At 30.7% G+C, this 17,250-nt stretch overlaps 2 protein-coding genes and 1 non-coding gene across 5 annotated transcripts in view; 1 reads left to right on the forward strand and 2 right to left on the reverse strand.

The window, feature by feature from the left end:
- Window positions 1-9,642, forward strand: part of LOC107163683 (uncharacterized) — a 32,693-nt gene extending 23,051 nt beyond the window's left edge. For 2 of the 3 annotated variants that reach the window (XM_089228307.1, XM_089228309.1), the window contains one exon: window positions 752-7,192. In XM_089228307.1, the coding sequence (XP_089084433.1) occupies window positions 752-1,317 (566 nt within the window). In that variant the 3' untranslated portion in view covers window positions 1,318-7,192. Of the gene's footprint in view, window positions 1-751; window positions 7,193-9,508 lie in introns of those variants that run through there. The other variant, XM_089228308.1, reaches the window with a different exon arrangement.
- Window positions 6,050-14,221, reverse strand: LOC107170751 (TM2 and DnaJ domain-containing protein wurst). The gene is made up of 5 exons (XM_089228310.1): window positions 13,552-14,221; window positions 8,780-8,927; window positions 8,294-8,531; window positions 7,902-8,169; window positions 6,050-7,227 (listed from the first exon to the last, which is right to left on the reverse strand). Exons 1-5 carry the CDS (start codon window positions 13,897-13,899, stop codon window positions 7,015-7,017), a joined length of 1,215 nt encoding a protein of 404 aa, XP_089084436.1. The 5' UTR covers window positions 13,900-14,221; the 3' UTR covers window positions 6,050-7,014.
- LOC149054815 (RNase MRP) lies at window positions 9,745-10,052 on the reverse strand. Its single transcript, XR_016192244.1, has one exon.
- Window positions 14,222-17,250: the final 3,029 nt, after the last annotated feature.

Consider the following 17,250-nt stretch of genomic DNA (forward strand, 5'->3'; position numbering starts at 1 on the left):
AAGAACCTAGAAAAACCTTTTTATTGAAAAAATAATATGAATAAAACGTGTATAACTATATAATTATACGAAAAACTACACGGCGCAGTGGTATGGCAATATTACTGTCGTGAACCCAGGTTCAATAGCGTCTATGATACGCAGCTTATTCTTCCCGACTCTCTTCGACCTACCAGCCATGCAATTACATGTTACGATTGCAACTTACTGACGAGCTTTAGTTTCACTGAACCGGCGACCGTCGTAATGAGCCGTAATGACTAAAATAGTAATTCTATCAAGTTTTCGATTTTGTGACTTTCAATTTATAATAATAAACAACGAAAACGATATAATATATTTTTAATTCAAATGAAAATATTTCTATACATTATTATTTTTAATTAATTATATTATTTGCAAGCAACTAGTTTATTTTTAAAGGGAGACGCAGTCTCAAAGTCTCCCCTAGTCTCCTGACGAGCCACTCCTTGCTGATTTTTGAAATGTTGATGTAAAATAATATTCACGGATGTATACTCTGTATATAATATATAGTTAGTATCAAATATCCATCTTATTTTTTTTTTAACTGTTTATATTTGTGTTATTTCAACATTATTTTGTATATATCATTATAATATTATCAAAAAATATAATTTAGTGTGTTTTTATATAAAAAGGGTTTATCCCGTTAATTTATGATAAAAATACACTACTATGGCAGGAGCTATATTATTATAAGAAGGTTTGACGTTTATTTACCTTTCAGGCGCATCGCCCACCATGCGGGACACCGGTCGGGGCCTGCGAGCCGAACAGTGGGCCAGATTCTGCGGCCGGTACAATTGCGCGGACGCGATCGAGAAACTAGCGCGCAACCGACTCCTGGAACGGACGACGTCGTATGGCCGGTGGGGCAGCGACCCGGAGTTGGGCCCGCACATGCTGATCAACGGTCGGCTGATGCAGCCGCCGGCCACGTCGGCGGTGGCCACACTCCAGCGCGCGGCCACGCAACACCACCGCTCGATCAAGTCGAAACTGAAGCGTGCGTTCCGCACGTCGTCCAATCCCGACTCGACCGCCGGCACCGCCAACCAGTATTCGCTGGTGTCGCAGCTCACCGGCGCGGCCCTGTGCGCAAGCAGTCCCGCGTTGCCGGTGCACACGCGCGCCAAGCCCATGGTCAAGTCGTTGCTCAGACCGTTGACCGTGCCAAAGGTGACCGTCACCGGAATGCAAGAACCGCTCCAACAGCAGCAGCAAACGCCCGTCCCGTCGTCACCGAACGCCACCGATTCTCGGAGCAAAAAACAGAAGAACAAAAAACGATGATGGTAATAACCGAGTAACCGACAAACGCCGCGGGTTACGGTTTAATATTATTATGATTATTACAATTATTTTTAAATGGTATATGAGTATACAATAAATATCGTGAATAGTGGCGTAGCCAGGGAAACGGCCGAGGGTGCTGCAACCTCCCCCCCCCCCCCCCGAGTTGTTGAGAAAATTTAAAAATTATTAATTTGATGGTCTATGAAAGTCGCTAAGAAAGTCTTAAATTGTATTTTTAAATTATAAAAAGAAAATTCATGGCTATTTTTAGTATTTTTTTCTACATGTTATGCTTATGCTGAAGAACCTAGGTAAACTATTGGTGTGTAAGAATTGATATCAACCCTTCCCCTGGAAGAATAATCCTGGCTACGTCACTGATCGTGAATAACCCAAATTTTTATATATAATGACGACTGAATTTGCTGCAGTATCTATACTATATACAGGATGTAACAGTACTATTTGACAAATATAGTAATATTTGTAATAGAACTCTGTTAAATAGTCTTGTTACACCTTAAATAATATAGTCGTAGACACCGTGTAGATAGATGCCATGATGGGTGGTAGTGGTGGTACTCGAGCTATATAGGCGCAACTAGGGGGTGCTCGGGGGTGCTTCAGCACCCCCAAATCAAAAATACCAAAAATGGAAAAATCATATGAAAAAAGTTTTCTTTGTTATACGTACGATTGTTTTTTATTTGGCGTTTTTGGTGGAAACTCAAATTATTTATGATGATTATAGTTATATAATATGTTGGGCGTATATCGATTGCGCCGAAATGACCTTTTTACCTGTGAAAAATCTATTGATTCCGCCGGCTATCGACTCCGCCGAAGTTTTCTTTTTATTGATTCCGCCGGTTAATATTTGTAAATTATTTATTTTAATGAAAACAAAATATAAAAGGCTTAAATTAATATACAATTAATTTTCAATTCACTAGTAAAAACACTCGTAGTCTTAGAGCATTACCTAAATATATAACTTGAATTTTGAATTCTCCAACTATACTAAACGTCTTAATCTCCCCTAACATATTCTATAATAATATACGTATAGCTATCGCATATTATCGTGTCGGTTTTATCTTAATCAATATAATCTATAAAATTGTATCGAAAAGAGACATATTTTATTACACGTAGGTACATCGGTATTATTAGAAATAAAAGTAAATATTGTACAATATGTTTTGTGTCCAAATGATCAACATTTAGTGACAGTTGTAGTCTTGTTCGCGTGTTGCATTATACATATACCAGATATCTCGACACCTCGTGTTAAAAATGAATTTTGAAATCGTTATTAGTGAAAGAAAAAATCAATTAATATCATATAAAAGTTTTAAATTTTATAACAAAGCGTACTATTACCTATTTATTTTATTTGTACTAAATTATATTATTTTTGCATTTTTGGCGTTTTTAAAATAAATTGTAGAACATTTGATTATTATTTACTATTACCTATTTATTTTATTTGTACTAAATTATATTATTTTTGCTTTTTTGGCGTTAACTAAATAAATTTTATATCATTATTTTACTATTTTAATACATTTTACTTACAAAAATGTTTGAATTATTTTTTGAAATATTTATATTTAAACTTTAAAAAAATTGATTTAAAAATACATAGTCGGTGGAATCGATAGCCGGCGGAATCAATAAATAAAAAAGTTCGGCGGAATCGATAGCCGGCGGAATCAATAAATAAAAAAGCTCGGCGGAGTCGATAGCCGGCGGAATTGATATTAAAACGGCGGAATCGATAAAACCCCAATATGTTTGTATCAAAAATTAGTCATGTAACATTGACATTTTTATCTGTTTATAGGTACTAGGTCATTATATGAATATATAAGTAATATGCCTATAATGTATTTATGAGGTAGATTACTGTTTAGATAGGTACATAAATATTAGTGTGCTTATGTTTTTACAGTGCATTTAAGATTGATTATAGTAATATATAAAATTGAAGAATGGTACTTAGGGGTGTGGGGGCGTAGCCCCCACGGACCTGTTTCATCTACATTAATTTTAGCACCCCCAATGTTTGGCCTCTAGTTGCGCCTATACAGTCGAGCTAACCCATTGAAATATATTTTCCAATAATACAGTGTATACTTTGTATATTGTATTAAATAATAATAGGATAGGCATTTTGTGTCGCGCAGAAATCGTAAATTCAATATTACATACTATACTTTAGTACCTTACCTATTTCATATTTCAGATGTGAGTCCATCACGCATTAACAGGAGCAATTAAATTGTTTCACATATTATAATTTTTTTTTTTCAAAATTAATGCATTTTAATCGAAATTCGAGCGTGGAGTAACTGTGTTATTAAACTTAATGTACTTATTACTAAGGATGATAATTGCGGTTTGTCTAACGACATGAATTATAAAATAGGTGTTTTAATAATTCATATTCTACTAAGGCAATTTTCAAAAATTATTCAATTTTATTAAATTAATATTAATTACTATTAATACATTATCCTGTGTAGGTAAATATTAAGTGATAAATAATATAATTTATTATGAAATAGGATAGTAGGGGAAGAGGTAGCCTACCGACACACTGAATCAGTGCCTGCAATATTTTCCATAATTCATAAAAAACATAAAGACTAAAAGCATTTTTTGTTTTATATTCCTAGCTTCCATTAAAAATAATGCTTAAAATTATGACATATAGTTTTTGTTGATAAAAAAAAAAAAACAGATTTCAAATGTGATTTCCAGTTAAAAATGTTATTATAATTCATTGAAAAGTTCTGTTGCGAAGTTCTAAAGGTATCTACATGAACATTTGAAATATTTAAAATTAGCAAATTGCTAATATAAAATAATTAAAACATGGCAAACAATTAATAACTCAACAACGCGTCAACGCACAAGTAGTATATCAAAATATAATATTAAATAGTTGCTAACGTATCTAAGTAAATTTTTTTAACTAGATTTTAATTTACAGATAATTCTTTTCAGAATCCTGAACCCTGATACATACTTTTGTTAATTTGTAAATCCAAAAAATGATGCATTCACGTATTTGCGAGTTAATAAAAAGAACATTGATCTTTTTATTCAGATTATACTACGTTAAATGTATGAGAAGTACAAAATACATCTCAGTACTTCAGTCAGTCAATGCGTTACAACTTACTTAGCCAGCTAATACTTAGGTACCTATAAAGTAAAAATAACCAGATTTGAGCTTTAGTCACTACAACTACAATTTTTTTTTATGAAGTATGATTAATATCTTCAAAATGAATATTTAAAGCCATTGAGTTTAGATGAATGTAAAATTAGATGCCTTCAAATGTTTTAGTATAAATTTTGAATCGTGTCTTAATTATGAAAAGGCAAATTGGTTTATGATAAATAGATAGGTATCTACTATGTAGAATATGTATTTTTTTTATTTTTCACTAAATAGCGGTAATTATAGAAATGTTGATGTTTAAAATGTTTTTATTGTATTATTTTTTTAATAGTAACTGTATAAATGGCATCTGTTTATTTTCTGAAAACTATGGTTTACTGCCAATTGGTTTTGTATGTTGCTAATTATTTAAGATTTAGCTAACTAGTCTTCTAATTGATTTAGATTGTAGGTACTTTGCTTAAAATATGTATCAATTATGTCACAGAGTCAAATAGTCAATATATTATATAAATGATTTAATAATTAAATTATCTTAAAATAATGTTTAAAAATTAAAGTACACTTATCTTTATACCTGTCACTTGTTCATTATCCAATTTTTTAAGGATATTATGTCATTTATCAGTATTATTAATTATTATGAATTATGATAAGCCGGATTATGTATTTATAGTGACTAGATACCTCCATAATATTATAGGCATTGTCCTTATTTATGATTTTTGCTGTAACATACTGTATTACCTATTATTCATTTATATTCAAAATTAACCAGAATTTAAGTATAATTTTGTGTTCTGTATTTTTTTACAAATTTCTTTATTAAGATAAAATTTTGCTAATTATTAAAATTAAAATGATACTAAATGATATTATTGAAAAAATATTTACTATGGATAACATATTTTATACTTTTGTATTTATTGTTTATGCATTTTTGAAATATTATATTAAATTCCTGTTATTTCTCTTCAGCCAATAGAATACAAATGTATAAATATTGTAACATAAAAATCATAGTGATTGGCCACTGGTAGGTAATATCCTACATCCTTTATTAATTACTTTTCTGAATTTTAAATAATATAGGTATGTTATGATGTTGTGTATCCTAATTATTATTTCTCTATTTTTTTTTTTAACTACCTACACAATATTGCATTAAAATTAGCTTAGTGAAATTAATTTTATCCAAAAATAGGTATAGGATATTTTCTAATATCATAAAAATGGTTATGTAAAATTGTTCAAAAATGTATGAGAGAAAACTATGTAAATAGGATTTTGTTAGTTATTTTAATTGTTATTGAAAAAAAAATGTATTGAATGTTTGATAAAATTGAATTGTACAAAACGACCTATGTGAAAGAATGACTGTTAATATTCTCAATTATTAAGGTGCTCTTCAGATATTGTTTATTAATAATTTTAAATTTAATATGTATATCATTAATATTACCTAATGCTAAATATTTTTTCATTACTGTTTATTTAAACTAAATACTAATTACAAAAGCAAGTCAATAAACCATATCATAGAAATGTTATTATATTTTTTTTACGATTGTTCTAAACAACATATTATAATAATATGTTATGAATTTTATGGACTACCTATCTAACTAATCGTCTGATTAAAAAAAAAAAAAACTTTAGCATTACAGTATTGATAATGGCACCGTATTGTAAAGTTAACTGATAATTACTATGATCTATATTTTAACAATACATACAAACATTACAAACTATTTCCCAACTCCTATAATTAAATTACCTATATCAATATGATATAAATATAAATATATAATTTTTACAGAACAAAATATTTGTTTCTAAAAACACAAGTATAAATATGTTATTCTGAAAGTACAGTCCATGGCTTGAAGCCAATTGGCATTAATAAATTACACTAAATAAATTATGATGACAAATTAAAATAATTTAATTTTAAATAAATAATAAAATCATAAAGGTTGGTGTTATTAGTAAAATACATATTAAAAATAAACTAAACATTGTTATTATTATAATATAGGAACTTCGAGATACTGAAAACTCGAAAACATTACATTATTTATAATTCAAACAAAATATATCAATATAAACTTAGTGTTTAATTTGGCTTACTTATAAATTATATAGATTTATACTTAATGAGCATTTATACAATGTGATTCTAGAGTTGTATTTATTTATCGGACAACATTAATGTATAATAAATGATAATAAATATTTCTAAAATTAAAACACTATCTGATGAAGGCATTCCTTAATAAAAATATAATGTTAATTTAACATAATATAAAGAATTTCAATATTATAATTTTTGTTTCTAAATTAACCATCACATAAGGATTTTATGCCTTGACCAAAGCATTTATGAAAAATAATAACCTTAAATTATGTTAAATTAAACATAAATTTGGTTTTATCACAGTTAATGTATAAACAAATATGATTTGATGGATAGGTACATAACAAAAAAATAATACTGCAACTTAAAGCTCTTCATTAAATTGTTTATTTCTTCTTCGCCTTTTAGCTCTACTATTTGATAGAAGTTCACATGCTTGCTGTACTTCGAAGAATCGATTTTGCACATCTTTCTTAGTTACATCATCTTTAGCTTTATCTGGATGGTATTTAACTGCTAATGTTCGACATTGATTTTTTATTTCAGTTTGTGTAGCTCCTGATCTTAATTCCAGCACCTTAAATTTAAAATTTAAAATAATAAATATGGATTATTATAAATTGTATGAACTATAAGAACACCATTTTAAATTTTTAGCTCCAAACTAATGCTCATGAATAGAATACAGATTTTTATGCACTAAAAAGTATCATAAATAAGCAGTAAATATAAATGAAAATATACAAAAGGAAGTTTGGTAACTTAATTAGGGGGACTTAATGCAATACAAAACTTTCCTGGTTAAATTGCTCAACAAGATTATGAAAAAGGAAGTTAACTTCTGTTAAACATGATAAAATTGATATAGGTTGACCAAAAACAAAAATTTTGTCAATAAATGGTAATACTAAAATTGTCTTCTTGACAATATATTAAATTAAACATTAATTAGATTTTGAAAATAGTAAAAATTTAACTTCACTCATCATTCATTCACTCAAATGTTCATCAAACACCTAAATATTTAAAAAAAATAATTCTCATTAATTTGAAACTATTATGACTTATAAAGAAAACTGACAAAAATCCATCAATGTAAAAAGGAAACAAATATACAATTGCATAAAAATCTGTGCCACATTCATAAATAATAATGTTGTCAAAGTGTATAAAAATTCTACATTTTAAGAATTCATTCAATGTTAGTTTCATACATTTTAAATAAAATTTTATCAAATAGTGTAATCTCACCTTAAAAGCATTTTGTTCACCCGAAGGATCAGATAATGAAACTATTTGTCGCCAAGTCTCCATCCACCCATGTTGTTGTGCAAATTGCCATACATCAATAAATGATTGTTTTACGTCTAACCACCAGGGTGAACTGAAAAAATGACCTAGGGCCTCATGGAATGGTACTTCGTCTCCATCTTCATCAGTCACTTTGGCGTTGAAATATAAATAACTACTCCATAAAGCCATGTATAACAAGCAGCACATACTAATTACAATGATTCGCCTGAAAATTGTATTAGATAAATAAATAAATATTGAACAGATAAATTTGAATATGATTTATACTTTTATTGAATTCCTATTTAATTATAAATTCTTACAATATTATTTTTCATAAAAATGCTTACTTTAAGGTGCCTGGGGTCTTTTGGTTTTTTGGTCTCCACCGTTTTTCCAAGTGATCAAATGACCATGCTGCAGATAATATCATTATGGCGAATGATGTAGATTCATCAATGTCGTAGCCCCATTTATCAAATATAAATGATTTCAATGGATTACCAACCATGGGTATAAAATATGCACATATTAAAGGCCATTTAATGGATCCCGTTTCATGACCAATATTTCCCACAGCCCATACACCTAAAAAATTAATCAACAATATTTAATACTATACATACTTGGTAAAAATGCAATTGATTATTTTAAAAATTTAAGAATTCATATACCTATGGAATCTTATTTCTATGGTTTTAAATGTACTTGTATATCAATTAAATATTACAATAATACTGTATGATGTACTTAGAAATAACAAAAATATATAGTTGTAGAAAAAATCATTAACTCCATGATGTTACTATTTAGAATATAAATTATGAATCACTTACCTAAAGCAGCAGCTAGAGGAGTAAATATTTGTAACCATTGCCAGCTAAGACCTGCGACATTATCTTCAGGTATTGCTAGGGATACAACGGTACTGAAAAGATAAGCCACAACTACCATACCAGTGAATCGGACCGTAGAAAATGGTGGCTGAAATATAATATACAATGTCAGAGATTTTAGTTTAAACTCATAACAATAATTTTATAATAACTATGCAACAACTAATAATTAAATTATAACTTATAATTAGCCATTAATATAAATTATTTTCCATTAGGTTGAGCTATGGCCTGTGATTTGGTAATATATTACCTAATTAGTTTCCTTCTTAGAACTGTAACTAATCTTACAATTTACAACAATGTCAACAAAACATTATACCTACAATAATATATAATAATAATATGTAAATAATAAATATTGTTGTACTAGGTTATAGATGGTAATATTATAGTTGGGATATGCTTTTAAGTTTATTTGTAGTTCATTCTTGATTAGGAGGTATCTTACACATTATTTTTATTTTTTAATGAATAAATATTTTTCTTAAATTATAAAATAATATTATACTATTAAGTTCAAAATATTTTATTAATTTGTATATTATAATAAAATGACTGTCCATAGATTTATGCTATAGATCAATATTTCTATTTTTGTTATATGTATAGATTAATTACATTGTTCTGTATTTCTGTATATTGTGATAATCGATTATTATTTTACAGTTCAAAATCTATCAAATCAGCCATCCTAAAACTACACACTTCATTAGTGCAATAATATTATATTGTTAAGGAATATTTCAAGCAACATTCTCCAACGATTTTTCTGAGAACGACGAGGAATAATATTGCCGTTTCAGTGAATGAGATAAAATAATATGAATGTTGAACAAAAAAAAATACATAAAAGGAATAGTAATTGGAATTTTTTGTTGTTTTAAATGAAAAAATAATGTACCTCTCCACCGTTGGTAAGCCCCATTAAGTCAAGGGCTGCTTGCGCGGCCCTCCCTCGACATACTGTATATCTAGGACCAATCGAAATCGCCCACACACAGCTCTACGGATCACGGACACGTCGAGAGACATGCACCGGTCACATCCGTCAAGTGGACGAGCGAGCGGGGCGGAGTCGAACGGCCGTTAAGCCGGTTGCACTTTCTGCCGCAGGTCCGGGGACTTTCCTCAGGTCGAAATGTGGACATTCGGTAACCGCTTGGTTACCGCGCCATGAGTGTGGACCCGATGGTAAGGTAACGGTGATGAGGTGAAGGGTAAGCGTCTGATGCTACTATATATACTGAGCAGTCACGTCGGACAATCACGAGTGAGAGTGTTTTGGGATCAATAACCGCCATCTAGCGATGAAATCGAACGTCACTAGTTTATTGAACGACCGCAAATCGTCGCTAACGTTATGGTTACACTATTTAATTATTAAATGTCCCTCCTAATCGTTGCGATACCGTTGATCTTGTATAATATTATGCAAAATGTGACCAGTAATATTATCGAAACTGGTTTAACGAAAAGACCGTTATGATATTATGGTTTTAATCACTGAGCTATACATTTAAAATAGCACAATTTAAAATTCAGTGGTTTTAATTTTACGTGTAACCACATACATTTTATTAAATATAATGAATTTTAAGTTTTATTTCAAGCCGAAGGGAAGGGTGCTCACAATCTGTATATTCCGACATTTTCAATAAATATACTAATATTGTGCTCTATATTATTAACGATCTAACCAGAATGCAACTAACACGTCAACACAGTTTAAAAGTAACTATCGACTGTTGGAGATGTTAACAATGACAATAATATTATACACAATACTTCGCGATGATCAATATTTATGGCATTGTGTTGGTGGATACGATTAAACGGTTACAACCTCATTTCGGTAAGCCGATCAGAAAAAAAAAATGTTTTACACGAAATGACGAGTTGTGAACCCTCCTTAAGTATAATAAGTAATGTAATACACTATTTCTAAGAAATAAAGGTGATTAACCTTCACATCGTGTTTGTGTAATATTCTCAAGGTTAAATTCCTCACATGTCCAAGCGTCGAACTCTTCTCGCAGAAGGGTTCGGTTAAGAAATTTGATTTTCCTGAACATGAATTTTGTTTGGCAAAAAGAATACCTATTATATTTATATTTATATTATAGGAGTCGGCGAACCATAATAATATTATAATCTATAGGTTTGTACTCAACACTCAAGTATTTTATCCAAAAAGTCGAATTATATAGGTACTGTTATGTGTTATCTACCCTTTGTTGTTGTTGTTTTCAAAGCAGTAAAAAAAGTCGGAGACAGCAGGGTAGGTTTATTATATTTCAGAATGATCGTAAAATTATGATACTTATGGCAAATGTAATATACTATACATATAGGTAATATATTTTATTTTTACAATATACCCAAATGTAATAAAAAAACATGTACCTATTTATTTGCAATAAGTTTTATAACTTTTAGTAAGTTAAAATATATTTGCGAAGTATGTTATTATTGGTTAGTAAAGTTAGGTTATTAGTTACCTTTTTCTATAACTTAGAAGTTCAAATTATAAATCGTTTTAAACACTTAAATTTTTATTTTTACAAAGTGTAAAAGATTATTTATTGAAAGACAATGGTTAATTTTAATTAGATACCTATTATTATTTACATTACAGCGTTTCATATTATTTTTTAGGATTTTGCTTGTTATTTCATTACAGGTAAACATATGTTAATAAGTATTAGGAACGCGCGTCGTACAATCGTAGGTTAGGTACTAGGTAAGTCATAGATAATATAATAAATATTATACACTTAATATAATTTATTGTAAATGATAATAAACTGTAATAAAATATTGTTGTATGAGTAAAACAAAGATTGAACCATATACAATACATTATAAAATATGTTAACAGCCCACCAATAAAGAATAGGCAAAAAATAAAAGTCAACTCAATTTAGAATTTTTTCAAATCCTAGCCTATATAAGTAGTTGTTATTTATGTTCAGATAAATGTATTGAATAATGATCATAAAATCTATTATAAGAATAAGAATATTAAATGATGATAATTATTGCAGGATTTATGTAGAATAATTATACTTGAATTGCGCGGACCAATAAAAACATTAAGGACAATATACTTCCTACGTCACACAAAACAACACGTATATAAGTAAATAATATATATATGGCAAATGCATTAGGCATAACATGCCAACAGGTATATATATACGATTAAGACCATATGTGTTATAGTTATAACAATAAACATCATGTTATTTCACTTTATTAATTGCTGAACATTGTGGCCCGATAAATATTTGTATGAGTATATTAATGTATATACAATTTTTATTTTATTTATTTGACAATCAGACGCCCCGAAGAGCATTTGATTGAGTTAAGTAAATATAAGTAGGTAATTGATAATAGGTAGTGAAAATAAATAAGTTGAAAAAGGTTAAGTAGTATGACTATAAGGTTGGTTTAACAGATATAACAGTCTGTGAAAATTTCCACTCTTAAGAATGGTTATGACCATACGATGTATATGGTTGACCTATATATATATATATATATATATATATATTGAAAAACATTGAATTCTATCTTGTGAGCCGCTTTATGTCATTGTAGTTATTATTCTGTCCGAAATCTTAAAATGGATAATCTCGGAAAATAATGACGATGGAATTAGTTAATGTATCCGAATTCCAATATAGGCGATGAACAAGAGAAATAATATTATTAATAATATGTCATCGGCAGTTGATGAATCGCTTCGGTGCGTATAATATAATAGGTACATTAATACATTATACAGGTAGGATCGCGTTCCATTTCTTTCGTCTGACACTTTTTTCAAACCGACCGAGACGTTTCCGGCTGCCTCCGCGACACAACGTAAACGCAATGTATAAGTAGTTTTTACTCATTTATAAGTATGTCAACGGAAAGCTACATAGAACGTATTAAATAAATACATATCCACCGGATATAATATTATTTTCATCGACGACGGATTAAACCGTAATACAGGTATCGTTATCGAATGCTCGTGTCGATATTCAAAATAATATTAATACAAATCGTTTATTATTTTAGATGTGCATACCGGAAATCTACAATTTTTTAAAACATTCATGTCGTGTGTTTGTGTGAAGTTACGCTTTTATGTGAGGAAAAAAATCCATACTGTGTATCCACGCGTGGAAAAAAAATGCCAACATTATGACGTGTATCTGTTGCGATTACTTACAGATTAGCGAAAAAACGTAAACATAATAAAATCAAAAATAAGATACGTATAATATAGTATAATAATAGTAATGGTAAGCATATTAATACCTATATTATACCTATAGGTACTTGTACTTGTATTATTATTAAGCGTCACATCTCCATTATTATTATACTAAATACGGTACGCTGATATTATACGTTATACCGCACCTAAAGTGGAAGATTTCTAAAAAACTGATCCAACCCTCACCCCTCCTTAAAAAAGAAAAAGAAAAGAGTTAATATATATATATCCCATATTATACCTACTTATTGTAAAACAATTTTCAATATTCTCGTAAATGCGTTCAAAACCAATACCGTCGTTTTCGTGCGCGCAAAAACCAAAGAGTATCTATATGCATAAAATATTTACACGGTGTGTGCGCAAATGTTAAAAGCCTAATGACATGATCCTACGCGTCACGCCGAGATCATATTACAGTTGGACCAGCGCTCACCTTTTCGTACACGCGGACCATGTAGTCGACTTTTTTCATGTACTTCTCGTCCTTGTTGGCGTCGGCCACGTACTCGCCGATGTAGAACAGGTCCCTGAGCCAACCGAATCCGAAATACCCGCCGAACGTGCACCACCAGAGTACGCCCTGCAGGTCTCTGCCCAGGTAGAAATGGTGCAGGCCGCACACGCCGCCGATCAGCCACAGCAGATACGTGAGCGTTTTGCTCTTGTTGCTCTTGTTGCCGCCGCTGCTGTAGTCGCTGTGGCGGTTCCGATTGTTGCCGCCGCCGCCACTATTCTCCTCTCCGTACACACCTTTGCCCATGACAGCCGGCAAACCGAACATATCACGTGTCAATGCGTGCACAACAGGTACCTAGTTACTATTTTTTAATATTATAATATGAACTGTTGAGCGAGCGATGGTTGTACACGCACCTACAATAATAACTGCGCAAGTGAAATTTCTGTGCCGGCACGACACGTTGACGCGTTACCGATCCGTAATCGTTACTGATGTATAGCTTAGGTATATAAAATAGTAATAATACAATCGCCGGGCCCCTCCGAAAACGTACGTGCACGGCGCTTGGCGTCTGGCGATGGTGCCGAACAAGTGGCACGGGTAACGGGATTCCCGGATGTAGGCCACGCACTACGTACAGTTCAATAGTTGTTGGCCGCGGTCCGCGGTCACGACGATGACGTCACGTGTACGGCGCAAGCGCTCGCGAGGCGTTCAACGCCGAACTGGTTGTCGTGGGCCGTCGCGAAGAAACCGAGATGCGTTCCATTGCTGCGGCAGTACTCGCACATACAATGTCGTATTATATTATGGTGCAATGGTGCCTACCTTGCCCACCTACCCACTACTTGTTGTAGTCTACGTATACCAGGCATTGGCTGAATAGCCTAGGTATATCGTACGATTCACCGATTCAGTCCGTTCAGTCCGACGTATAAGACGCGCCCATCGTCGTCTCCACGTCAGTTAAGTTCGTGTCGGAGGTATACGCATACTTACGAACCATGATCTGCGGTGATCACAGCAATAACTTTGGATTTTAAAACGTGATATACAACCACGAATCGTAATAATAAAATAATTATTTTTGTTTGACATAATTAAATGAAAATATTAATTTCTCGAAAACATCGATAATCATTATATTATGGGTGATAATACGATGCGTATTGTATAATATAGTGTGTAATAGGTATATCTATTGTTGTATTGTGGTACTAAGTTAGTAATTTAGTATATTAAGTTGAAGTAGTAGGAGTACTATATTCACAGCGCTGAGGGGAAAGCTACCTAGCTATTGTCTGTTCTATTTTAATCAAACGTGGTTTTACTCATAAAACTTGTTAATCACTAGGAAAACTTGATTGACCTAATTGCATGTGGAAAAACACAAGTAAACTGCTAAAATATTGAGACTTTGAATATTCTAGTAATTGGCGTAATTGTTCAATGACATTTTCAAATTCAATGTTTTCGACATAAATTAATTCAAACTGTCGTATTACCAATAGTAAAATAAATTACTATTTACTAATACAAATATTTCATAAAATATATAATACTTACCTAGCAGTATAGATGACAGACGTCGAAATCGGCTAAACAGAAAATTCCAACTAAATTTTGGGCTAATAATAAAATTCAAAAATAGTTATATATATATATATATATATATATCACAGGAAAATAATGGAAAAAAAATAGTAAAAATATATACACAATGTTTTGCATTTAGTAATATAAGTATTGTTGATATTTACCATGGCAATACATTTATTAATTTTTTTTCATATAAGCTTCGGCAACTGAGCCCATTATAGCTGTAGGTTGGTACTGTTGAGTTTTGGGACTGTAGGTTTTTGGAACACTTGAGTGCTGAGAAAATTTCTAGTGAACACCCGTAGGTTTCTACCACAACTGGGTGGAGGACGGCAGCACATTTATTAATTATTCAGGAAGTATTATTATTTAACTTTTACATTTTATAATTTATCGGTCAAAATTTATTCAAACAGCCCAAATTTTCACAGGCCCAGGTGGAGATCGCCGGCCCGTCGCCCTAGCCAGTCCACCCCTGCTTTGCTCAGAATCGTTTTACGATTGCAAAGATTTATCATTGGATTAAGATTACCACATACATTACAGTTACTTACTCTTCAGTCCTCAGTGGCGAGGTTAGAACATAGAAGGATGTTTTACTTACATATTTTAAAAATAAACAGTATCCTATTATCATTATTATCACTTATTCGTTTGTGCATCGAATTAAAAGAGCCCATTTAAGACTTAGACTTAGTGCTTTTAATCCTAAAGTCCTCATCCTTTTTGCGACATTGATTACAGTCCCAGTTTAAATAAAATATTTTGGAATCTAGATGGCCTATAGGCGGTCTATAGACGTACATACAAGCAGTGTTGAATCCAGATAATTTTTCTGGGGGGGGCTCACTTTTTTTTCATTGGTGAATGGTGATACGTCATTTTAGTATTATGAATTATATCTATTAATAGGTAATAGTTATTCTTATTACAATTTATAATTTAGACATTTCAAATTTATATAAAACTACAAAACAAATTATTATTTTTAAATTTTTAAATCAATCTAAGGTTGTCACACATTAATCGTATTACCTATTATTATTATTTATTGCAATTCAAAAAATTCTTAATATTTAAAAAGTTATAAAAAAAATTATTAATTTTCAAATTTTTAAATCAATCTAAGGTTAATCTAAGGTCGCCACATATTATAAATTGTATTATTATAATTTATTACAATTCAGAAATTATAAATATTGAAAAAATTACAAAATAAATTAGAAACCTATTAATTATTTATTTTTAAATTAGTATTGTGCATTTAATAAATAGGTACATTTTGTTAAAAGTCAAAAAGTTGTATTTGTCAAGGGGGGGGGCGAAATAAATTTTAGGGGGGCATTCGCCCCCCCCCCCCCCTGTAGTATACATGGATTCAACACTGCATACAAGTGTTCTGTGTTAAAATAGTATCAGTATACCTACATAGACTATAGATCACCGTTTCCAAACTATTATTAGGACTTAGTAGTTAACTGGCTTAATAGTTCTGATAAGTTTTTATAGTATCTACTCCAGTTTAAGTATACATAAATTGGTTTACTAGGTAATTTATATATATATATACATTTATCCTAAGTAGCCTACATATCTATAATCTGCAGTATGACTGATCATTGTATATACTTATAATAATTGCAGTAATAATAACTCATAAATATATAATATATAATTTATAAAAGAATACCGATTTTTATAAAATTGTGTAAAAAACAGTAAACTGTTGAACAGTAATATTAGTAGGTAGGTAAATGCAGCATATGTCACATGAGTAGATAGGGGGGGGGGGTTGTTTAAACACCCTCTATGTTCCACCGTTTAATCCAAAAATATATTAGATACGTAAACATCCGTGTTTATTTATAAAATAATTCTGACTGGCCATACGCGCCTGGTATAATCCGTGTATTAATAGGTAGGTAGTTACAATAATAAAATGTATAAGTTATTTACACATTATAAAGGTAGATATAGCCGTATAGGTGTTTTCTATAAGTTGGTTGTAGTCTCATATTGTACCTAGGTACTTATTAAATACTTATAGTATAATACGTTCTATATTGTTGTAAA

Source organism: Diuraphis noxia, unplaced genomic scaffold, assembly GCF_037042655.1.
Source record: "Diuraphis noxia isolate RWA-SAM2 unplaced genomic scaffold, SU_Dnox_SAM2 contig0005, whole genome shotgun sequence".
NCBI classification, from domain to species: Eukaryota; Metazoa; Arthropoda; class Insecta; order Hemiptera; family Aphididae; genus Diuraphis; species Diuraphis noxia.